At 51.0% G+C, this 24726-nt stretch overlaps 1 protein-coding gene across 14 annotated transcripts in view; it reads left to right on the forward strand.

Annotated features, from left to right (window-relative positions):
* Positions 1 to 24726, forward strand: part of EHMT1 (euchromatic histone lysine methyltransferase 1) — a 127109-nt gene that overhangs the window by 96730 nt on the left and 5653 nt on the right. For 13 of the 14 annotated variants that reach the window (XM_027687555.1, XM_027687561.1, XM_027687560.1 and 10 more), the window contains 12 exons: positions 446 to 610; positions 1673 to 1755; positions 3365 to 3471; positions 5154 to 5276; positions 7492 to 7593; positions 8479 to 8583; positions 11947 to 12101; positions 12881 to 13048; positions 13433 to 13577; positions 14512 to 14589; positions 15838 to 15953; positions 18710 to 18796. In XM_027687555.1, coding sequence (XP_027543356.1) covers positions 446 to 610; positions 1673 to 1755; positions 3365 to 3471; positions 5154 to 5276; positions 7492 to 7593; positions 8479 to 8583; positions 11947 to 12101; positions 12881 to 13048; positions 13433 to 13577; positions 14512 to 14589; positions 15838 to 15953; positions 18710 to 18796 — 1434 coding nt within the window. Of the gene's footprint in view, positions 1 to 445; positions 611 to 1672; positions 1756 to 3364; positions 3472 to 5153; positions 5277 to 7491; positions 7594 to 8478; positions 8584 to 11946; positions 12102 to 12880; positions 13049 to 13432; positions 13578 to 14511; positions 14590 to 15837; positions 15954 to 18709; positions 18797 to 19070; positions 19866 to 24726 lie in introns of those variants that run through there. The other variant, XM_027687565.1, reaches the window with a different exon arrangement.

Raw genomic sequence — 24726 nt, forward strand, 5'->3', positions numbered from 1 at the left:
GTGTGCTCAGTGACAGGGACATTCCTGCAGCATCTGGCTGTAGCTCTGTAGCTCCTTGTGCTCCATGAGCACAAGTGTAAAGAGGGGAGGAAAACAAAGAGGAAAACACAAATCAAGCCAACCTTGTGTTGAACAGTGCTCTGACTTCCCATCCCATCTGGTCTTGTTCAGGTGGCTTTTTTTACTTGCCCCATGTTCCTGGTTTTCCTGTAGCACAGAGTCCATCAAAATGTAATCACTGGGCAGTGCAGTTCCTTTTTGGGCAAGTTCTTACTGAAAAGGCTGTAAAATATATTGGTTTGTGTTTGGATTCCAGTTACACTTAGCTAAAGTGTAATATTTAAAGTATTTAAAATGCATTTGCTTTCCTTCTTTGGCATGAGATCCACACTGTAGTGTATTTTTAATGGTTGTGCTTTGGCTGTCTCTCATTTTACCTCTCCAGTGGCACTGGGACACGGTTGTCAGAGGAAGACAAGCCAGAAAGTTCAGCTGCTGAGGGGTTTGACATGGCTGGGTCTTCAGTTTTTGCTAAACCTACTACTAGCCTGACCCAGGGACCAGTTAAAGAAACTCTGGAAAGTGCCCTGATTGCCCTGGACTCCGAAAAGTAAGAAAAAACCCCACTGGGTCTCTCCAGTTCCCAAGAGAGTTGCTTAACTAGGGAAAATGGGATTTAGCTTCTCTGGACTTTGGTCCCACTCAGAGCTTCTTTTGTTCACTCATTTGTCACCCACAACAGATTTGGGAGAACTGTTACAGCTCCAAAGGTCTTATTGATTTCTGTGGAGGATTTAGTTTTTCCCTGGCATCTATAACTGCTGGAAGTTCCTGTTCACAGTAGTGAGACCCAGCATTTGTTGTTGAGTGGCACTGAGCAGATCTGGCCCTCACTGGAACAAGGCTGGCTGGAGTCGGGGCTGGGATTTTTAAGACCTCCTTCTGGAGACTTGTTCTTCTGTTTTGCTGGTGCTCTGGAGCTGTATCATGGAATCACAGAATGGTTTGGGTTGGAAGAACTGTAAAGACCATCCAGTCCCACCCCCAGCCACGGGCAGGGACACCTTCCACTAGCCCAGGTTGCTCCAAGCCCCATCCAACCTGACTTTGGACACTTCCAGGGATCCAGGGGCAGCCACAGCTTCTCTGGGCAACCTGTGCCAGGGCCTCCCCACCCTGACAGGGAACAATTCCTTCCCAATATCCCACCTATCCCTGCCCTCTGGCAGTGGGAAGCCATTCCCTGTGTCCTGTCCCTCCATCCCTTGTCCCAGCTCCAGCTCTCCTGGAGCCCCTTTGGGCACTGGAAGGGGCTCTCAGTTCTCCCTGGATCCTTCTCTTCTCCAGGTGAGCACCCCCAGCTCTCCCAGCCTGGCTCCAGAGCAGAGGGGCTCCAGCCCTTGGAACATCTCCATGGCCTCCTCTGGAGTTGCTCCAACAGCTCCACGTCCTCCTGATGTTGTTCCCCAGGGCTGGAGGCAGCTCTGCAGAGGGGTCTCATCTGAGGGGACAGAGGGGCAGAATCTCCCCCTCCCCTACTGCCCCCACTGTGGGATCACCCCAGGACACTGTGGGACAGGCTTTGTCGTGCACATGGGGTGGCAGTGGGGGGTGACCTGCCTGCTGTGCTCCTCACTGAGTGTTAACTCCTCCTCTTTTCCCCCTCCCGCAGACCCAAGAAGTTACGGTTCCATCCGAAGCAGTTGTACTTCTCTGCCAGGCAAGGGGAGCTGCAAAAGGTCCTGCTGATGCTGGGTAGGTGCCTCCTTCCCAGGACAGGGCCTGGCTGGCAGCACTCCCAGCTCCTGCCAGGCAGCTGCCAGTGTCCAGTTCCCAGCATGGCCCCATGTCACCTTCCCCTCTGCCCCCTGGGAGTGGAGCTGGAGGAGAAATCCACTTTTGCAAGTGATGTGTCATTGGAAATGGCTTCATCTCTCTGTGAAAAGTGGGCTGTTCCCAGCTTGTTTCTGTATTTGAGCACTGTTTTATCCAGAGAAGCTGGTTGTGTCCCCAGAATGACCTACATGTGATTTTTCCAGTCCAGCAGAACTTCTCCTCTCCATGCAATGGGATAGATGGGTATTTGCATCCAGTGGAGAGGAAAAAAGAGGGTAGTCAGCTTAAGCTGAGACCCATCAGCAGGAGAGCAAAAAAGAAGAGCCTGCAGTACATGGGGTTGTTTCGGGGGTTCATAGTTGTCTGTCACCAGATGACTTTGAGCTGCTAACTTTGTTTTTACCAACAAATATCCCTGAGGAATCTCCCCCTTCAAAGGACACACTGTTTCCTCGGGATCATTTCCTTTCCACTCCCTTACTTTGCTGTACATTTTTGGACACTTCCTGTTCTTGTCATTTATCAGTTTCTTCTTTTCTTTTTATTTTTTTTTTTGTCTAGCAAGTGTTTGCTCCATTGTTCCTTTCTTCAATAGGACAAAAATGATATTCATTGATATTTAACTATGGCCTCATCATATGCAACATGTTATCATGCCCAGACATCTTTGTCTGCCTGTCAGCATCATCTCTCAGTCTTTGCACAGCTGTGAGGATCTCTGGCCAGATCCCAAGCTTGTGTTAGCTGGAGAAGTTCCATCCATGTTGTAGCCCTGTGTTTGCAGGGATGCAACAACAATCACTAATATTAATTGCAGTTAATAGCGGTGAGGCAAAAAGTCCAGGTAGCACCAACTCTTTCTTTGCAACTTCTGTTTTTTTCTTTTCTTTTTATCCCTGTTTAGTGTTGGTTTTGAGATGAATTGAGAGTCTGAGGGACATGGCCTGTGTAGATATTGTAATACCTTAAAGGTCTTGAGTTCCAGGGTGTTTCTGAAGGTCTTGGTATGAGGGTTCACAGAGTCACAAAATGTGCTGAGTTGGAAAGGACCCACAAGGATCATCCAGTCCAACTCCTGGCCCTGCACAGGCCCATCCCCAAGGGTCACACCCTGTGCCCCAGAGGATCAGCCAAACCCTCCTGGAGCTCTGGCAGCCTTGGGGCTGTGCCCACTGCCCTGGGGAGCCTGGGCAGTGCCCAACCACCCCCAGGGGGAAGAACCGCATCCTGAGATCCAACCTGACCCTGCCCTGACACAGCTCCAGCCATTCCTTGGGTGCTGTCCCTGGTGCCCCGAGAGCAGAGCTCAGTCCCTGCCCCTCCTCTTCCTCTCACAGAGTTGTTGCACATCAAATGTCCCCGAGACTGCCCCGAGAGCTTCCTGATTTAAATGTGCAGTGAGATGTGAGGAGGGCTGAGGATGGGCTGGGAAGCCAGCCCTTAAAAGCCTTTTTAGCTGAGATGAGATTCTCCTGTTACACTTTAATCTCTGAATTGTGGTTGAAAATGTCTCTACTGTGTTTTTCAGTGGATGGAATTGACCCTAATTTTAAAATGGAGCATCAGAGTAAGAGAACCCCTCTCCATGCTGCTGCTGAGTCTGGCCACGTGGACATCTGCCATATGCTGATTCAGGTCTGTCTCCACTTACATGCTTCTCTACAAACAATTTGCTGTGGTTTTTGGTCTCCTGCCCCTCGTGGCTGGAACACACTTGGACTGAAACATCCCTCCTGTAAAAAACCTCCTCAGTCCCAGGGTTTGCTGAGGTGGAGGTGTGGAGGTCACCACTGGAGCTGTTCTTCCAGGCTGTTCTCCAGGCAAGGAGTATTGAAGCTTTGGTGCAGGGCACTGGGAAGCAGGTGGGAATCTGTGCCTGGGCACAGCCAGAGCAGTGCACTGCCAGATGTGCCAGTTCAGCCTGCCTGCACTGCCAGATGTGCCAGCCCAGGCTGGCTGCTGTCAGACTGCAGGAGATCTCCAGGCTGCTCTTTGTGGTGAGGGCAGTGAGGCTCTGGAGCCTGGAAGCACACAGATCCTTGTCTTACCTTCCATCAAAACTTGAATAACTCCAACAGGATTTTCCTCCACAGTTTAAATATCCCACGAGTGGAAAGGAGAGAAGGAAAGATGAAACTTTGGTTTATGGGCTGAGATTTGGATTCTAATTAAGGGAAGATGGTCAAAGCCGTAGGGGTGCTGTCATTGAACCTGCTCCAAAATGATGTAAAGAAGAAAAAGAAGGCTGCTCTCACTCACTGAAACTACTGCACAGGAAGACAACAGAATGAGTAAAAGGAGCAAAATTTGTGAGATATTAGAAACAATTTAATTATCAGTAGGGTTGGGTTCTTTCCAGAGGGCTTCATCTTCTTGTCTCTTCCCTGCAGCAGCGCAGGATTTGGCTGGGAATGGCCCCAGCTTGTTAAACTTGAGATGCCTCTTCTCTGTTCTGGTTCAAATGGCTGTAGCTGTGTAAAAGGAGGCAAAACAAAGGAATTCAGTGAGAGGCACCTGGAAGCAACGGGGCCAGCTCCTTGTGCCAGGTGAAGCTGAGTCAGGGTGTTGCCGCTGTGAACAGGTCTGAGGTTCACACACACACACACACACACACACACGTGCATGACCTGCCAAGGGTTGTGTGTGTCTGAGATCCTGAGAGTATTTGGTGGTTCCTGAGCTCAGCCCAAGAGTTAAAGCAGGCAGGATACAGGACACAGTGTTTTGGGAAAGAGTGAGGTTTTGGTTGAAGGCACCCCATGTTGAGCTGAACATATGCTCAGAGACCTCTGTGGAAATGGTACTGTTGCCTTCTACAGGAAGAGTTATCCAATCCCCGGGATATTTTTTACAGCTCCTGCTTCTGTTGCAATCAGCAAGTTGTTCCTTACTGCTTGTGACATTGGGAAGAGCTGGTTGTTTCACTCCAAGTGATGCACCAAGGAAAACAAAGCTGCTGGGAAAAGGAGGAAGCTGATTTTTCCAAATTGTGCACAAGCAATATCTAGAAAGTAGGAGTACAAAATCCATTAATACAGGAGTTATTTAATACCAGCTGTTGGTTTCCTTACAGCTCCTGTGGCTGTGGAAAGCAGGAGAGAGGGCAGGCAGTGTGTGCTGCTCTCCAAAGCACGTGTAGTTGCACTGCCTTCTTTCCTGCTTTTATTGCTTCTTCTTTTTTTTTTTTTAAATTTTTTTTCCCATGCTTAATGTGGCTAAATTTCAGGAACAATCTTGCTGCTGACTCTCTACTCCCACATCCTTCCTCTTCTAACCAGCAATGACTCTAATCATCCTTTGCCTTGGCCTCCCAACAGGCTGGTGCCAACATAGACACCTGCTCCGAGGACCAGAGGACCCCTCTGATGGAAGCAGCAGAAAACAACCACCTGGAAACTGTGAAATACCTGATCAAGGCTGGAGCACTAGTGGATCCTAAGGTAGTTTATTCCTTACCTTTTTCTCCTGAAGAACCCTCTGTCCAACACGTCTTTCTGGGTAGGTTTGAAGTTTTGGGTGGAAGTGCACAGGCTGAGGGGGAATGGGCTGGTTTGTCTTGGAGTGTCACACTCTCATTTTACTGCTGCAGAGTCCTGGCCATGAGCTGGCTGGGGCAAGTGCTGCCACTTGCTCCCTTGGTTTGTGGCACCAAATGTTGGGGATATTTGATTTCATATGAGGCCACTGAATCTTAGTGTCACAAATTCATTGCAGTGAATTTGGAGTTTGATTTCAGAGTTTCCCTCTCTATAGAGTCTAATAATGAAGATTTTGGGGTGATATTTTAAAGTGGGCTGGTAATTAGGTGCTTTCCAAGCCAGCAAAAAAGACAGAGGAAGCTTTCCTTTCCAAAGGACTGATGTGTGGTTTCTTGCAGTCACGCTGCTGTGGCAAAATTGAACCCCATCTTCAAACTCTACCCTTTAATTTAAACCAATACAATAAAATGCAGCTGTCTGTTTGCCTTTAGCATGCTCTGGTTGCTTTGCAATCTTGGAAAATACACAGATTTTTTTTTTAGTCCCATAAATCAGAATCTATTTGGAACCTTCCCCGTGTGAACTTCTTGACACAACCTGGTTTTGTGAAGGAACTGGCAGGATTGCACAAGGCATCAAGTGCTGCCCACCCCAAATGGATCCTTGAGAGCCTGGTCCTGAGCTGGGAAAGGGAAAAGGGCAGGACAGGCTCGTGTGGGTTCGTGCTGGCCACTGTCCCAAGTGTCTCAGAGCAGTCCCAACATCTCTCACCTGATTTATTCCTGTGGAAAAGAGGGGAGTTTGTGATTCGAAAGGTAGAGGGGAGGAAAAGAATCCTGAGCTTGCAGAAGCAAATTAGAAGCCTGAGATCACGTCTGAAGTCTAGACTAGTTTATTATGTTAATTAGTTTCTTGCACCAAATTACTCATCTGTTTGAGAGCAGCAACATTGCAGTTTGGAGTCGGCTCCAGCCGACGGCTCTTTCCTGGTGTTTGCAGAGCCCACCCAGCCCTGGCACTGCAGTGGAGGGGGTGCTGAGGGCAGGGCAGGGCTGGGTGGGGGCTTCTCAGACCCCAGAGTGATCCAGTTAACTGTTGATCCAGTAAACAGGATGTAAAAGCCCCACTCAAAAACCTGAAGAAACTTAAAATCTACCTGCTCTCCACGGGGCTGAGGAGCTGCACTTGGCTCTTGCCAATCCAAGGGAAAGCTGTGGCATTATTATACAGGCACTTCTGGAGGTGTAGAAACTCCTTATGCATCCCAAGAAGCCCACGTGGTGCAATCCCTGACCTGAGATGTCCCACCCTGCACCACAGAGTTCACTCAACTCCATCCCAAAACTCTTACCCCCAGTGTTGCTTCCAGGAGATAAACTAGAAGGAGTAATTTGCTTTTCAGTCTTTCATTTCCTCCTCCTTATTTCCTGCTCTCTGGGCCTTGTTATGTGCTAAGCTCTTGGGATATAAAGGCCTGATAAAAATCAAGCTCCAACCAGTGAGATCTTTGGTGTGAGTGTGGGAGCATCTCTGTCATGACTCACAGCCTGTCCATCTCCGCCAGACCCTGCATTCCCAGCTCCCAAAGGCATTTTTCCTTTCAACTTTCAGGGTTGTTTTTTATCTCCTGTCTGGGCAGATGGCTGTGGGCACTTGGTCTCTCCAGAGCCTCCCAGCCCTGTGCAGGACACCCCTGTGCCCTGCTGCCAGGTGCTGGGGTAAGGCCTTGGGCTAATAAAACACAGCAATAAGTGGAGCATTTCCAGTTGAGACAAGGCTGCTTTTCTGATGTAAAGTGCAAAAAATGGTAAGGGATTTCTGCCTCATTTTGGCTCTCCAGCACATGCAAAGGAGTGGGAAAGGGTCTGTCAGGGAAGGGGAGCATCACTGCCAGGGTTTGGGGCTGGTGCCTTCCCTAAGCTTTGCAAAAGCATCTCTTTGCAATCTCAGCTCTTCCTCTGCACCTCTGAGGTTTGTGTGAAGCTCCTGAGCTCTGCTCAGTGCTGGCTCTGGCTCCTGCTCTCTCCCCTCCTGGCTGTGGCCTGGGGGCTTTTGGAGCCCTCTGCTCCATCTGTGAAGTTCTCCCGGTTTTTCTGAGCGTCACTGCTGTCATGCAGAGCTGGAAAAAGCTGGGAAGGGATGTCCCTGAGTGCTTGTTCTGTGGTTGTGTGTCCAGGATGCAGAGGGCTCCACGTGTCTGCACTTGGCAGCCAAGAAGGGGCACTACGACGTCGTTCAGTACCTGCTCTCCAACGGGAAGATGGATGTCAACTGCCAGGTGAGGCCTTGCCGGGGGGCAGGAGCTGCTTTTCCCAGGCCAGGGACTCAGCTCAGCACTGTGCTGTCTGGGCAATGGTCACCCAAGTGATGGGGGACACCTCAAAATCATTATAGGGTGACGATTCTGTGGGCCTCCTCCCCTCCACTGACCTCATGGAGACTTTGCTTCCAACTGCTTTGGTTTGCAGTTTCTCCTTGACCCTGAGTTTGCTGTGGAGCCTGTTGCTCAAGGGTGTCACTGTGCTTTTCCCAGTGGAGGGGAGGTGGTGGGATCATGGGCATGCTGTGGGATGGGTCAGGGCTGGCACTTGCCATCATGGAGTTTATGCATTTCCATGGGGTCAGGCAGTGCTGCACTGGGGTTCCCCATTCTGGGGGAAAGGCAGGTCCCTCAGGCTTCTCAGGGAGTTGTTGTAAGACCTTTGACACGAGCTGGGTGTTTGTTGTAGCTTTTGGACAGTCAGCTTTGTGTGAAGCTCCTGAGCTCTGCTCAGTGCTGGCACTGGCTCCTGCTCTCTCCCCTCCTGGCAGAGGCCTGGGGGCTTTTGGAGTCCTCTGCTCTGTGTGTGAACTTCTCTGGTGGTCCTGAGCACCACTGCTGTCATGCAGAGCTGGAAAAAGCTGGGAAGGGATGTCCCTGAGTGGTTTTTCTGTAGTTGGGAACCACCTGGAGATCCACTGCCAGCAAGCTGAGCTGGAACAAACTCCAGCTGGCTGGGGTGTGTTGGTTCCACTCACGCCAGGCTCTGGAGGGACCCTGAGGGACCTGCAGCAGTGTGGACAAAGGGAGTGTGATGAGGCAGGGAAGGGGTCTGTGGCTCCTTGGGAAGGCAGCAGGAGCCTGTGGTGCCTGTTGTGTGCCTCACCCTGTCCTCCCCCCCAGGATGATGGAGGCTGGACACCCATGATCTGGGCCACGGAGTACAAGCACATCGAGCTGGTGAAGCTGCTGCTGGCGAAGGGCTCAGACATCAACATCCGTGACAACGTAAGGATCTGCTGGAACCTGCTCCAGAAATTACCCACAGGCTCTGTTTACACACCAAACACACCCAAGGGGGCAGATCCTGGGCTCAGTGCAGGGGGGGGCAGTGGTGCCCTGACACAGGCAGTGAGTGAACAGTGTCTGGGGGGAGAATTTCCCTCCATGTTCTGGGAAGAAGTTTGTGAGCTGGCAACATGTCCTTTAGCTCCAGCTCTTCTGTCCCAGCCTGGGAGGATGCTGTGTGGAATTCCCAGGCTGTAGTCAGCTCTGAGCCTTGCTGCTTCTCACCCACCTGGGTCCACCCTGCTGCCACTTGGCTGCTGCACCAAGGCAGAGTCCCTGGAATCCAGACGTGCCAGCTCCAGGCCAGTGAGCACTGGGCATGTTTTGGGGGCACCCTGTGTGTTTTTGAGGGGGATAAGCTCATACTTGTGTTTTCTGGGTGGACTGGGCAGACACTGCCAGCAAATATCACCAGCCTGGCTTTTCCAAGGCATCACAGGCACGAAGGCACTGATGTGAACAGAGCATGTGTCAGTGTTCTGGTGTGCTGGAACATTGCAGAGCGTGTGCAGTGTTCTCAGTGTGCTGGAGCTGGCTCTTGGCCTGCTCTTCACCTCCATAAATCCTGCTCCAGTGGGGTGTACTTGGTGCTTGAGTCCCTGGGAGCTCCTGGGCCCAGTGTGGGGCTGTGCCAGCTGGTTTCCCAGGGATTTCCAAGTAAATAGAGAAGATACAAAGGAGATACTGTCTCCCTTCTCCCCAGGTTTCCTCAGGAGACTCGTTGTATCAGCACAACTCCTCTTTTTTTTTTCTTAGTACTCTGTTTGTCTTTTTTTTTCAGTCTCTAAGGGTATTGAAACCCCAGAGGTGCCTTCAAGGCACACTTGGGTGTGAACTGGGGTGTGAGGAGCTGCCCCAGGCTCTGGCCTGTAGATGAGAGATAGTTTGATTAAGGCAGGGTAACTGGCCTCACTGCCTTCTGCACAGAGCTGTTCCAGTGAAGTGCCTGCCCTGCCATCAACTCATGCTCTAACATGTCTCCTGGCACTGTATTTCCGTGTCCAGTGCTCCCAGTGCTTTTTTAATCCAAGGGATATGAGTAGATAGTCTGTATTTCTCTCCCTAAATGCCTCATTTTGTGTATTGGGTGCTGGCAGGGGAAGCTGTTGTCACGTTTGTCTCAGGGGGCTCAGAAAGGCTCCAACTGTTCCTGAGGAGTTGCTGTCCCAGTCTGAAGGTCTCAATTTCCTTGGTAGCTTTAATGTCATGTCTTGCCCCATCCCTGGAAGTGTCCAAGGCCAGGTTGGATGGGGCTTGGAGCAACCTGGCCTAGTGGAAGGTGTCCCTGCCCATGGCAGGGAGGTGGAATAAGGTGAGCTTTGAGATCCCTTCCAACCCAAACCATTCTGTGTTTCTGTGATTCTAAGATTTTAATCCCAGCCAGTCACCAAGCCCCTCACAGCCACTCATTCCCTCCCCCACCAGCAGGACTGGGGAGAGAATTGGACTGGGAGACAGAAGGGGAAAAGGTAGAAAGCTCATAGGTTGAGATAAAGACAGTTTAATAGGGAAAGGGAAGAACAAACCCCCCCCACACACACACACACAAGCAAAGCAAAACAGGGAATTCATTCAGCAGGTTTTCATCCATCTCCACAAGAGCAGGGCCCTGTCACGTGTAAAGGTGACTTTGGGAAGATAAACCATCACTCAAAATGTCCCCCTTCCTTCTTCTTCCCTCATTTTATACACTGAGCATGATGGCATGTGGTCTGGAATGTCCCTTTGGTCAGTTTGGGTCATCTGTCCTGGCTGTGTCTCCTCCCAGCCTCCCCCAGACCCCTCCCCAGTGTGGCCATTCCAGGGGCAGAACGGGTTCTGTGCAGGTGCAGCTCAGCAAGGACAAAACCATCACCACATTATCACCCCTGTGCTCAGCACAGATCCCAAACACAGCCCCATTCCAGCCAGTGGGAAGAAAATGAACCCTACCCCAGTCAAAAGCAGCACACTGAGAGAGTTCCCAGGCAGGTCCAGATCCAGTCCTGCTCCTAAAAGCAGAAGTCAAGGCGAGAGGTGGCTTTTTGGGCTGTTGCATGACTGCTGACTCTGAGCAAAACTGACTCATTTGATCTGTCACAGGAGCCTTTTGCTACCAGCTCCAAGATCACACATTAATGAGGAAAATCAAATCGACCCAGTCAACAAGTCACTTGAAAGCAAATAAAGCTCTTAGCAGCTGTTTGTATCACATATCCATCCTGTCCCTGCAGTTGGTGTCTCCTGATGGACAGTCAGTAAGGAGCAATGTCACTTCTGCTGGAAAGCATCGTTCTCTGGGAGAAATGCTTTTGATTGGGATGATGCTGCTGTTAGGCAGGGACAGAGCAGCAAGTCCAGGGGTCTGTAACCTGTCTGAGCAGCAGCCTGTGGGTGCAATCCACAGGATGAATTTTTGCTGTAGTTTGGTATGTGATGTGATCAGGGTTTTTTTTCTAGAAGGTACCATAACGGGAGGCAGGAGCCGTGTAGAAAACGCTCTCCCCACTCCCTGGTGCAGCCAATACCTCCCCATTTAAGGCAGGATCTTAAGTAAAGTGGTAATGACTAAAACATATGCTTTGTTTTTGCTCTAAAAAAAAAAAAAAAGGGAGAAAAGTGAGGGGATCATTACTATGATTGCACTGTTGTAATCGATGTCTTTAGAGCTTGTCATGGGGATGGGATCGACGTGTGCTGCAAATTGCACTGTAACAGAAAACAGAGTATCATTGCTTAAAATACCTCCCTCCCAAAGATGAGTGTTCAGCTATTTCTAGTGCTGCTAGTGAGAGATGAGTACATACAGTATTTAAGAGATGCCTGGAGTCAGATTGATTGCTTTCCCTGTGGCTCGTGCTTCTCTTTCCAGCACCTTCACATACCCTGCGTGCTCTTTCTCTCTTTAATTTTGTAGCCCTGGGAGACACGCTGGCTTTCCTGTCTGTCTGGGCTGGGGAAGCTCAGCTTCCAGCCTTTTCCAGCATGTTTGTTCGTGTCTGGCACCTCTGATGGATTGATCCAGATTGGTTTGTGGCTCAGAGACAGACGAGTTGCCTGCATGTGTGAGGAAGGTGACGGATCGCTGCGTGTGCAGCCTCCCCGTCCTTGGTGTGTGGAGGCAGATGGAGTGAGAACTCCCTCCTTGGCTACATGGAGGTTTCCCTGTCCACCCTGGCGTTCCCAGCCAGGATGAGCAGTGTGGGGATGGAGGCTGCAAGCCCATGTTGAATGCTGCAGGTGTAGAGCTAAGGAAGGTGACGTCCCAAAGCCATGGGGTTCTAAAACACTTAACAGCCTCTGCTCTGTGCTCTTTATCTCCAGGAGGAAAACATTTGTTTGCACTGGGCTGCTTTTTCTGGCTGTGTGGACATAGCAGAGATCCTGCTGGCAGCTAAGTGTGACCTACATGCCGTGAACATCCACGGGGACTCGCCCCTGCACATCGCAGCCCGAGAGAACCGCTACGAGTGCGTGGTGTAAGTACAGCCCAGCCCTGCCCTCCCTGCCTGCTCCTGCCTGCCTGGGGGCCTTCTGGCCAGCTCAGGAGAGCCTCTGAAGTGCCCTTGGCGTTTAAGCACAGACCAGGATTGGGATGGGTGGCTTGTCTCTCCCCTGCTCCCAGGGGAGGTGGGTCTCAGGTACCGTGGCTGCCAGAGCTGGTTGGAAAACCGTGGAGTGTTCCTGGAGTGTTGGGCAGAGGGCTGTGCTCAGCATGGGCTTCCCAGCAGGAAGGTGTCAGACTTCCTTGATTAAAGCTTTTTTTTCCCCCACAACTAGCCTGGCATGATATGGTAACAGGGCTTTTCCTTTGCTTCATCCCTGCTCTGAATAAAGCCATCATGTGTACTCCCCAGAGGCTGGTGAGTATAAACAAGGGCCTAGTCCAACACCAATCTGCTGTGGGACTCTTCCATTTCCAGCCTGCTCTTCCCACCCCATATCTTTCCCTGCCAGGGAGAGTTTCAAGCCTGGCTGAAGTTAGGCTGGTACCAGCAGGGTACCTGTCATGCCTGAAGCAGGGCGAGGTTGGCCCAGAGCTCTCATGAGTGCCCAGAGCTCCAGTCTGTGGCTTCTGCCAGCGCCTTCACGTAGAAGGATTCCCTGAACCATGCTTAATACAGAACACTCAGGTGATTATTCACTACTACAGACTCTTCCTTGTCCCCTAAGGGCTGGCTGGAGGATGTGATTCAGCTTGTTTTCCCCTTGCATGGTTTCCCTTGGGGAATCCTGATCCTTCCTTGCTGTTTTGCAGTCTCTTTCTCTCCCGTGGCTCGGATGTCACTTTAAAGAACAAGGAGGGTGAGACTCCGCTCCAGTGCTCCAGCCTTAACTCTCAGGTCTGGGTGGCCCTACAGATGAACAAGACTCTCAAAGAATCATCCACTGAGAAGCCTGCCCAGATAGAGAAGGTGGTGAGCAGGTGAGAATAGGGCTGGCTTTGATTTTGGGTCATGAAATTGAGCCCTTGCACGGGGAAAGGCCGGGGCTCTGGTTTAAGAAAGGACTGCAAGTGCAGGATTAGCTTTTTTAACTGGTGTGAAGGTCAGTTTGAGCTTAGCAAGAACTAAGCACATGCTGATTCAGACTACAGTTCGTAAATTCATCCTCTGAGTGGAAATTTTCACAAGCACAAAAAACAGTCTGTAGGGCTGTGGGAAAACATGAACCCCGTTCTGGTCTGGGTTGCTTTTAGGCTTGGAGTGCTCAGTGATCAAAGTCAGTAATTCTGCCCCAGAATGGCATTTGAATGGCCCCTGGTTGGGGAGGGCTTTCCTTGGGTGACAGTTCTCTCTCCCCCTGGCAGGGACATTGCCCGGGGTTACGAGCGCATCCCGATTCCCTGTGTCAATTCCGTGGACAGCGAGCCCTGTCCCAGCAACTACAAATATGTTTCCCAGAACTGTGTCACCTCCCCGATGGACATTGACAGGAACATCACTCATTTACAGGTGAGGGATTGCGTGTCCCCCTGCTCTGCTGTGTGCATTCAGAGGTACAGCTCCTCCGAGTGGGTTTGGAACTTAAAATGGGAGTGTCTGGTCCTAATATTGCCAACAAATTCCAGCTAAGCCTGTGTTCCTCGCCTCCAGCTCTTGATTTAGGAGATGGGATTCTGATTTTCTTCAGTTTTGAGGCTTAAGCCAAGCTCTGTGCTCAGCTGTGTGCTGTGGCACTGGCCATCTGCTGTTGGCTGATGTGGCTCCTGTTTATCCTTGTCCTCTGTTCTGAGTCTGGAGAGTTAGGGGTTTGTTGGGAGAGTCCCTCATGCTGCCTGCCCACTGCCTGCAGCATCCAGGCCAAGGTCTTTGCTACGACACTGAAGTCCTGGAAGGGCTGGGTGGTGGAAGCAGAGGTGGGATGAGGGTGATCCCTCTCTGGGCACAGCCCTGGGGTGGCTGAAGTGAACTTCCCAAGCCCAATCCCTGTTGTGCAGCAGCTGGTGGTGGGACTGTGTTGGCTTGGGGAGTGCTGGGGAAGCAGCCAGCTGGAGAGCCCGTGTGGGAAGCGGGAAGCAGCAGGGGAGGACTGAGACAGCATGTTGTGGTGCATCATCTCCCAGCTCTGGTCCCTCCTTGGAGCTCTCCTTGTCCCCAAGTGTGGAGAACAGCTCATAGGGCATGGAGGAGGGTTGGTGACAGGGGGACATCCTCTCCTGAGCCATGGAGCTGGCTCAGGATGAGATCCTTCCCTGTAGCCAGAGTCCTTTGGTGCTCACTGCTCACAGAATAAATAATGGAGTCAAATGCCAGTGGATGATGAAGCTGCTTGTCTTTCTGGCTGAGGAGAAGGCCATGACTTGTGGTTTCCTCCCCGACCCAGTGACAGAAGCTGCTGTTTCAGCTGTGGGAGTGGTGTGGAGTTAACCCTTTGCTTCTCTTGCAGTATTGTGTCTGCATAGACGACTGCTCCTCCAGTAACTGCATGTGTGGCCAGCTCAGCATGCGCTGCTGGTATGACAAGGTGAGCACACAGCCCCTCCTCCTGGCTCAAACTTGGGGCTGAGAGCTGAGCTTTGCCTAATTCTGGGTTTATAATGGTGCCTTTATAACACCTCCTTGCACAACTCAAGGCCAGGTTGGATGGGACTAATGGAAGGTGTCCCTGCCCACAGCCAGGGGTTGGAATGAGATGAGCTTAAAGGTCCCTTCCAACCAAATGATTCTGGGATTCTGGGATTCTGTTTCTTCTTGACTTGTAGTCTCAGCTCTGAGACCTATGTGATAACACAAAATGAGTGCTCAGGGCAGCTTTTCCTGTGTTATTTATTTGTGTTACTCTCATGCCAACTGAGCCATTAATTACACCCATGTGATGGGGAGCATTTAATAATCCAGGCGTGAAATCAGCTTCCATTTCAGAGCAACATGGGAAGTGCTGGAATATGTAAACAAGGGGAGGGGAGTAGAGAGAAATGCTTTTTTTTTTTTTTGGCCTGCTTTTATTTCTTGTGATCCTTCTGGATAAAGGCAAAGTAAAGGTGTTTTCACTGCCACATTGCCAGAAGCCGGGTTTGTTTTGGGTAAGTGTGTTCAACCCTCCCGGGAGGTTTTGAGGTTCATATTTGGGCAGGTGCTGCTCAGATCAGAAGTTCTGTGAATCTCTGCAGATTTCTCCCAGGGGGGAATGTTGGTTCTTTTCTTTGTAGCCATTTTATCTACATGTTAAGAGGTGATTACATCTTTCAAGGCTTAAAAGCCAAATTTGTTAAAAATGATAAATCACATCTATCGCTTCCTTAATCCTGTATGTTGGTAAATAATTGAATTGTAACTTGTTTGGGGAGTGTTGTTTGGGAAGATAATGTGGTTCATGGAACTTGGGTGTACTGGCCTTGGACTCTGGAATTTTAGGCTTTATTCCAGAGACAGACTAAGCATCCACTTCTCCCCTCCAGCACTGCAAAATGATAATAAAGATGATGTGCACACCAGTTTTCTGCACAGCACTGTGAGATATTTTTTGAGTGGTGCACAGGGCGATGCCAGGCAGCAAAAATCTAGACAGTCTCTTGCTGTTTGTCACCCTGTGGGTGACAGGGAAGAGCAAAACCGCTGCAGAAGCTCAGGTCTGATGGGGGTTTTGGGGACGTGACCCTACCTTGGGGTTCTCTGGCCTGTGTTTATACTCAGGGTATTTCTGCTCTTGTTTTTCTGGTTTGGAGGGGTCCCAGGATTAACTAACCCAGTCTTGGCTGCCTCTCTCCCTCAGGATGGCCGACTCCTTCCTGAGTTCAACATGGCTGAGCCCCCCCTGATCTTCGAGTGTAACCACGCGTGCTCCTGCTGGAGAACCTGCAGGAACAGGGTGGTGCAGAACGGGCTCAGGTGAGAAGGAGGATCCAAACCCAGCTTATCTCAGCAGAGCCAACACCAAACTCATGAGCTTTCTGACTCTCTAGTCTCAGCTCACCCACAAACCCACAAAAGCCAGCACTTGCTGATGTGAGGCTGAAGTTGGGGCAGGGGCCACCACACAGGGGTGTTCCCGTGTGCTGACAGTGGGAGTGAAGCAGCAGTGGCTTGATGAGCTCAATTAATATCTCAATTAATGTTTGCACCATGCCAGTGTCACCATCAGGTGGGAACTGTGGCGTTCTTTCATCAGCCTGACCATAAAACATGGAAATGGCTTGTGGGTTTGCATGAACAGCCCAGGTGTGATGGCTCAGGTGGAGAAGAACATGAGAGCAACAGAACTGCAGAGCCATTAATTTAGAGGATCTTGTAAGTCAGCATTCTAGATTAGAAATACAGGCCAGTGTGCCTAAACTTGGCTGCTTAAAATTCCCAAGTTATTGGCATGACTGCCCCTGACTTGGATACCTGAATACCTGTTGGCCTTGGTGCTGCAGGTTAGACCACTGGGATTTTGGTGCCTGTTTTGGTTTGGACCTCTGCTATGGAGGAGTTTGCCACTGCACTAAGTTCAAAGGAATCCCACTGGGGGAAAAAAAAAGACTTTTGCAATTTTTTTGGTAGTGCTGACAGCACTCTTTTTGCAAGCTTTGTAGTTTCAATGACATTTTGCGACGTTAAAAATAAGTGAGGGAAAAGCTCGATGTGTTTCCACAGAACTTTGCCTCTCTCTGGTTTTCCCTGCCAAACTCCAGAGCTCGGATGCCTCCGTGGGTGTTTATTTAGGAGCTGCACAGCTAGAGCTGCTGCTTTTGCATTTTTTTATTTTTTTTTTGCCTTGCTGAGGGGTTTTTCTGAAAGTTGGGAAGGGTTGGAAACCCAACAGTGAGCTGGGGAGAGCAGCTCTGCCGGGAGGCTGGGTCAGGAGCTGGGCAGAGCCTGCTCACAACCCCTGGGGAGGCAGCAGGGAAGGCTCCTGCCGTGGGGCTGCAGCTGCCACAGGGGTGCTGCTGCTCCATTTTCAGTGCTGCCTCGATCAGATGTGCTCCAAATCATCTCCGCTCGGCAGCGCACACGTATCCAGCTGGCAGCCCGGCCCAGCTCAGCTGGCAGCCCGGGATCGGGGCCATGGTCCTGCTGCTGCCCCACAGCAGAGCCTGAACCTGAGCTGGGCTCTGCTCTGCTCTGAGGGACGAGGCAAAACATGGGGGAGCTTCCCCACACCCAGTGTTATACTGAGTACCTCTGGGAACAGTCACTCCCCTGAGGAGCATCACTGGCTGGGTGAGGGAGGGGATTGTCCCACTCTGCTCTGACCTGGAGCAGCCTCACCTGGAATGTTGGGGCAGTTTGGGGGGACACAATATAAGGAAGATCTGAAGACATTAGAGAGTGTCCAAAGGAGGCAACGAGGATGGCGAAGGGCCTGGATTTGAAGCCGTGGGAGGACACTGAGGGCACTTGGTGTGTTCAGCTGGAGGAGACTGAGGGGAGAGCTCATGGCAGTTCCAGCTTCCTGGGCAGGGGCAGAGGAGGGGCAGGGACTGAGCTCTGCTCTGGGGGGACCAGGGACAGCACCCAGGGAATGGCTGGAGCTGTGTCAGGGCAGGGTCAGGTTGGATCTCAGGATGAGGTTCTTCCCCCAGAGGGTGTTTGGGCACTGACCAGGCTCCCCAGGGCAGTGGGCACAGCCCTAAGGCTGCCAGAGCTCCAGGAGGGTTTGGCTGATCCTCTGAGGCACGGGGTGTGACCCTTGGGGATGGGCCTGTGCAGGGCTGAGGGTTGGACTCGCTGATCCTTGTGGGTCCCTTCCAACTCGGCATACTTGTGACATTCTGTGATGGTTTGCCCTGGTGAAGGCTCCAGGAGCTGTGGGCAAATAGGAGAAAATTCAGCCCTTGGGTTGAGCTGACAGTGCAGGAGGGAATGGGTGGGGGGAAGAGAAGTGCTGGAAAAAGCAACAGGGTGAACTTAAGGTGAGCATCAGATTTCACTTTATTCCGATAACAGCGTTGCTGAGAGCGGGTTCTGTTCCCTCAGGGACAGAGCAAACCTTCCCCAGCCCTGGAGACCGTTCATCCTGCACTTAACTCAAGTTCTGGCTGAGCACGAGGCAGAATGACTTACAGGATTGTTTCTCTGCCTATAAACTCCATCAGTAAAATTCCACAGAGCAGCTATTACACCAAGAAGTTTCAAGTTGCAGCGTTTCTTCCTTGTCTTTCAGCCAGGGCAGCTGGATATGATGGAATGGCTAAATGCACTGGCCTCAGCAGAGGGCAGAGGGGTCAGAGCACAAGGTGTTCTGAAGTCCCTGCAAGCTCCCTGCCTCCCCCCTCAACCACTCTCCCTGCACAGCTCCGCTGCCTGAAGTCCCCTTCCCCCTTCCCTGTGGGAGGTGGAAAGAAATGTTGTTGGTGGGACTCTGATTTCCTACGTGTAAATCATCAAGGTGTAACCACACAGAGCATCCAGCCCTGTCCCCTCTTCCCCACTGTGCACCTGGGAAGGGACAAGGGACTGGCTGACCCCATCCCAGCATCTTCCCACAGCTCGGAGCAGCGGTGGGAGTGGAGCGTCCACACAGTGATGCCAGCAGAGGGGGAATATTAAAACCCTCTGTGAGTGTGTGGTGGTGAAGGGTGCTGGTTTTTTGCTCATCTGGATGAAAATTCAGTCTGTCTGTGTGGTGCTGCCTCAGTGTGGCTTCGTTTCCTCTCTTCCAGGACTCGATTGCAGCTTTATCGGACACAAAAGATGGGCTGGGGAGTGCGGACGATGCAGGACATTCCGCTGGGAACCTTCGTGTGCGAGTGAGTTGTTCAGCTTCCACTGGCTCAGCAAAGCCATCCCTTCCCAAACCCATCCCTTCCCAAACCCATCCCTTCCCAAACCCATCCCTTCCCAAACCTATCCCTTCCCAAACCTATCCCTTCCCAAACCCATCCCTTCCCGAGGGCCAGGATGGTTCTCTCCTCTTTAAGGAGAGGTTTTCATGCAAATCCAACTGGTATCAAGCCAAGCTGCCTGCCCTCACTCAGAGAGTTCTGACTCCACTTCCTGCTCCCTTTGTCCTTTTCCTCATAGGGTGGAGCTTTTCCCACCCCTCTCCATCTTTAAAATCTGTGCTCAGCTCTTACCCCTCAGAAACACAAGTGATGGGGGAAAAACACACTTGGATTGTGCTGCAAATATGCTCAACTCAGGTGTCACTGTGGATGTCCAGGGCAGTTTGGAACAACTTTTTAATGTGGGATCTTTTTATGTTTCAATCCTGCCTTGTCCAGAGGTTTTCCAGTGTCACAACTCTGGCTTTAATCTGATTCAGCAAAACACTGAAGCACCTGGCATTAAGCACATGTTTCAACCCTGATTCAATAAAGTAATTGAAACCAAAAATGTTCAGATTCACGTCAAGTGAAAAACCTGCCATCAGACCCTACAGTTTTAGGCTTTAAAGTGGTAAATGTACTTTATTACATATTTTGGAAAGTATTTTCTTCATTGCAATATCACAGTGAGTTAAGACCTTCTCAGTAAGGCTGGACTTGTGCCCATCATGGAAATGGATGCTGGGGGTTTTAAGAACTAGTTATTGATGCTTTGTGGTGTTGGGGTGGGGTATTGAGGAAGATTATTGCAGTATTTAAAAGAAAAAATGAAGGAAAAGATAAATCTGCAGTGAATGGGCCAAGTATTTCTTCCATGTTGGGAGCTGCCAGATGCTAAAATGTTTTTTTAGAGATAAAGCCAAAACCTGCTGTTTGTGGGGAGCATCTCAGGTCTGACTTCATGCAGGGCTTTCCATAAGCACCAAAGGCCCCAGTGCCCTGGTTCAGTGCCCTGAGACAAGCCAGGGCCTGTGAGTGAACTGCTCCCAAAGGAAAAAGGCCCTGACTTAGCAAATCCTGCTGGAATGCCAGCACCCAGGAGGAAGAGGCAGTGAACAGGCAGCCCAGGGGTGTGATGAGCACAGGCAGTGCACTGTGGAGCACATGGAGCTGAGGGGGTGCAGATACCACAGCCTGGCTCTGCCCCCCACCCTTACCAGGACACTCTTTCAGTGGTAGGCACTGTCTTCATTATCTAAATGAGCTGCATACTAATAGCTGAGCTAATTTATGTCTTGCCCAGGCACGTTCCTCCTTGACTCCATCACTCTCACACATTATTTTGTCACTCACCAACTCTATTTGCTCACTCACCAACTCAAAGTCCTCTTCTCCTCAATCCAGCTGCACTGGTGTCCTTCCTGTGATTCCTTATGAACAAAAACCTGTAAATGTGATTTCTTCTTTTCCTGCTCCCTGGCAAAGCAGCCCCGGTGCCAGCAGTGCTTGGGGGCTGTGCCTGCACGTGGATTGGCTCTTCTGGAAGAGTGTTTTGTGTTAAACATCTGGATTAGAGCCCTGAGTTACTTTGTGCAGTGGTTGTTCCTCTGCTTTGGGAGGATAATTGTGTTGGTGTAAGGATGACTTTTACTCTGTTACTTTTCATGGATGGGAGGCAGATCTGGATGGTTCTCACCACACTTTCAGGGTTGGTCCTGACTGTTTCTGTGTCTAAGTGCCTTCCTGACATACATGCTGTTTTTCAGCCTGCTCTGTACTTCAGATACCTTTCAACTTTTCTCTGTAATCAGTCCAAAAGTGATTTCCCTTTCCTGCTTGCACACTGTCCCTCTGGGAGCACTGAGCAGAGCTCAGAGCAGTTTGGCAGCTGGGAGCCAGGCACTGCCAGCACAGTGGCCCTGGTCCTCCCACCATCATCTCCAGGGCTCCCCAGACCCCCCAGCAGCTCCAGATCCCAACTAAGATGGGATTATGAAAGGCAGGTCCTGCTTGGCCAATCTGATCTACTTCTATGACAAAGTGACAGCTCAGTAGGTGAGGGAAAGGCTGTGGGTGTGTCTGTCTAGACTTAAAGTCTTTGGCACCGTCTCCCACAGCATCTCCTGGAGAAACTGGCTGCTCATGGGCTGGACAAGTGAATGGTCACTGGGTGAAAAGCTGGCTGGTGGCTGGGCCCAGAGAGGGGAACGGAGCTACATCCAGCTGGGACCAGTCACCAGTGGGGTTCCCCAGGGCTCAGGAATGGGGCTGGCCCTGTTTATCATCTTCATTGATGAGATCTGGACACGTGGATCGAGTGCACCCTCAGCAGGTCCACAGATGACATGCAGCAGGGTGGGAGTGCTGATCTGCTGGAGGGCAGGAAGGCTCTGCAGAGGGATCTGGACAGGCTGGATCCATGGGCTGAGGTTCCAACAAGGCCAAGTGCCGGGTCCTGCCCTTGGGTCACAACAACCCCATGGAATGCTTCAGGCTGGAAAGCTGGAAAAGGCCCTGGGGGTGCTGGTCAACTGGTGACATGAGCCCAGGTGTGCTCAGGTGGCCAAGAAGGCCAAATGGCATCTTGACCTGTATCAAGAATAATGTGCCCAGCAGGCCCAGGGCAGTGCCCGTCCCTGTTCTGGCACTTCTGAGGCACCTCGAGGGCTGGGCCCAGTTCTGGGCCCCTCATGACGAAATAGACATGGAGGGGCTGGAGCGTGTCCAGGGAAGGGAATGGGGCTGGGGAAGGGGCTGGAGCACCAGGAGCAGCTGAGGCTCAGCCTGGAGAAAAGGAGGCTCAGGGGGGACCTTCTGGCTCTGCAACTCCCTGACAGGAGGGGGGAGTCAAGGGGGGTCGGGCTCTTCTGCCATGTCTCAAGTGAAAGGATGTGGGGAAATAGCCTCAAATTGCACCAGGGGAGGTTCAGATCAGATATTAGTAAAGATTTTTTGTGGAAAGAGTGGTCAGGCTTTGGAAGAAGTTACCTGGGGAGGTGGTGGAGTCACCATCTCTGGAAGTGTTCCAAAGGTGTCTGGATGGGGCACTTGGGGACATGGATTAGGGGTGATTGTAGTAGTGCTGGGTTGATGGTTGGACTCAATGATCTCAAAGGTCCTGGATGATTCCGTGATTCTGTAACAGCCTGGGGACCCTTCAGTGCATCCTGGAAGCAGCAGCTCAGTGAGGGACACATGGCAGTGTCACCTCCCAGCCCTGAGGGGCTCCCGTGGAGATGGGAGGCTCTGCAGATGCTCAGGGGGGTGTTTGTGTGCAGATGCTCAGGGGGGTGTTTGTGTGCAGGTTCTTCCCTGGCCTCCAGATCTGTTGCTTCTCAGAAGCTGCTGTTGCTCATCCTGTGCTGATGTTGCTGTGGGTTGTGTTGGATCTGTTCTGTTCATCCTTAGTTGGTAGGTGGTGGAACTGCTCGTTCTGGAAATGGCCCAGCTGGAGCTGGCTTTTGTTGGAGAGCCTGGGAATTAGTGGGATGCAGAAACCAGAGGTTTGTGAGGATCTGGTCTGTTCCTTTCGCATCCATTGAGTGGGTTTTGGAAATTTAATTTCTTTTACAGTGATACTTAGAAAGATCTGCATCCAACCAGGTATTTTAGCCAGGGAAGCCCCAGGTGTCCTGTCTCCCACATCCCATGGAAGACAGTGGAGCCTGTGCTCTGAATTCTTATTGCTCTTGATTTTTCCTTGGAGTGTGCTCTGATCACAGAAAATTAAGGTTGGAAAAGACCTCCAAGATCATCAATTCCAGCCTAAGTCGAGTCCTCAATCAACCTGATTGAGAGGTGATGAGTGCCCATGTAAAGCTCTGGGATGGAGTTATTTGCCATCACTGTGCTGAACATCTTGCTGGGAAGAAAGACTCTGGCTTGACCACAGGAGTGCTTAAATAAAGGGGCTGCTGCTCCTGCTCTCTTTTGGGTACCTCTTGCACATCCTTCCCTAATTTTGGACCTGGAAAATCAGGGAACCATTTGTATCTGTAAACAGTCTTGGAAAGGAAATGAGTCACAGGAATAGTCTTTAATGGAGCATCAAACCAACAATTTTTAATTAGATTGTGGTATTTTATTTCATGGAATTCTAAACCTGCCGTGGCTGTCCCTGAGCAGGGAGCCTCTCTGGCCAGCATTATTCAGCTCTTCTCAGCTGCTGCTGGGCCAGCCATTTTCCTCCCTCTCTGGCCATCACCTTCCTCTGCTTCAGGTCACCAAGGAGCTTGTGATTTCCAGTAATGCTGCAGCCTTACAGGAGTGCTTTATAAATAACAGGATGCAGGGAGGGCAAACAGGAGGCTCATGTGTGGCTGCACCCTCTGCTCTGGCAGAGCAGCTTGGCCACATCGCTCAGGCTTGGGAACTGCAGCCAAATGATCCCTCATCACAGAACATGTGGGTCCTCTCCAGGTTCGTGTTTCGTGGCTCTGCTCCTCCCCAGCCCAGAGTTAAATGCTGCCTTGAGCCACAGGGGGATTGGAGATGCTTGGTTAACTCTTGGAATGTGCCTCAGAGCTGCAGAGGAGTGTGAGAGTGGCTGCTGGTCATGGAATTCTGTTGATGCTGCAAAGAATGTTTATATTTATCTTTATGTTAGATAATATTTATTCCGAGTGTGAATCCTTTGCTTATAATTAATTAGTGTTTTATTGCAGGCTGGGAAGACTTACATGCCAAAATCATAGAATCCCAGACTGATTTGGGTTGGAAGGGACCTTAAAGATCATCTGGTTCCACCCACTGCCATGGGCAGGACACCTTGCTCTAGACCAGGTTGCTCCAAACCCTGTCCAACCTGGCCTTGGACACTTGCAAACCTGCTGTGCTGTTGCTTCTTTGTCATCTCCTCTGTGTCTCTTACTTTGATCACAAACAGGTCAGGACAGGAAGGGTTGAACCTTGGCAGGCCAAAACTGTTTAAAATGGAGACAGGGAGACAGATGTGATAACCCCTGCAACAAGGGGGTTTGCACCAAACCCAGCACCTCTCTGGGTGTGAAAGGTGAGGGGGGTATTTAATCCTTCTCAGCAAGCCCAACCTAAGCACCTTCTGCGTCATGCTCCTTGGAGGACCTGCTTGTTACTGCCTCATACCTGGTTTTACAGCAAGGTGGTTGTAGCTGGGATCACAGCTTGGATTTATTCTGGTTCAAGAGGGACTGAGAAAGAAGCCAAAATCCTTCCAGGGATCATGTCAGGTTAGATTAGACCTAAAACTTTTGAAACAAACCTTTTTAAGGTATGAAGCCTTTGTAATTGGTCAAGATAGTCTGGAAATAACAGGAAGGGCGGACACAAACCTTTTGCTTTGGGATGTGAACAGCACAAGCACTGCAGGGGTTATGGGAGAGCCTGAGTCTGACCAGGAACTTGAGGAGAATTGGGTTAATGTGTTGATCTTGGCCAACAAAGAGATTTGCAAATGGAAACATAGTCCTCAGGAAAAATGTAAATTCTGTTGGAAGTAAGACTCCATTTTTAATATTGAAAGTGTTCCCCTGAAAAGCTGGAGTCTGGAGCCAGATTTAAGCTGGCAGAGCTCTGTTTGCCCGGGTGGCTCAGGGCTGACCAGCACTGCTGAGGCTGTGGTTGCCATCTGTGGCTGGGCTGGATCCCTTTCTTTCCCTCTTCCCAGAAAGAGATGTTTAAACCCAAGCTTGAGCATCTAGAGGCTGGAAGGGGGGGAGGCAGGACCAGGCAGGAAAGGACCTGGGGGCTCTGGCTGACAGCAGCTGAACATGAGCCAGGGGTGCCCAAGAAGGCCAATGGATCCTGGCCTGGATTAGAAACAGTGTGGCAGCAGAAGCAGGGAGGGGATTCTGCCCCTGTGAAGCCACCCCTGGAGTGCTGTGCCCAGTTGTGGCCCCTCAGCTCAGGAAGGACATGGAGGGGCTGGAGCAGGT

The sequence above is a fragment of the Neopelma chrysocephalum genome, unplaced genomic scaffold, assembly GCF_003984885.1.
Source record: "Neopelma chrysocephalum unplaced genomic scaffold, ASM398488v2 Primary Assembly neopelma1_74, whole genome shotgun sequence".
Lineage (NCBI taxonomy): Eukaryota > Metazoa > Chordata > Aves > Passeriformes > Pipridae > Neopelma > Neopelma chrysocephalum.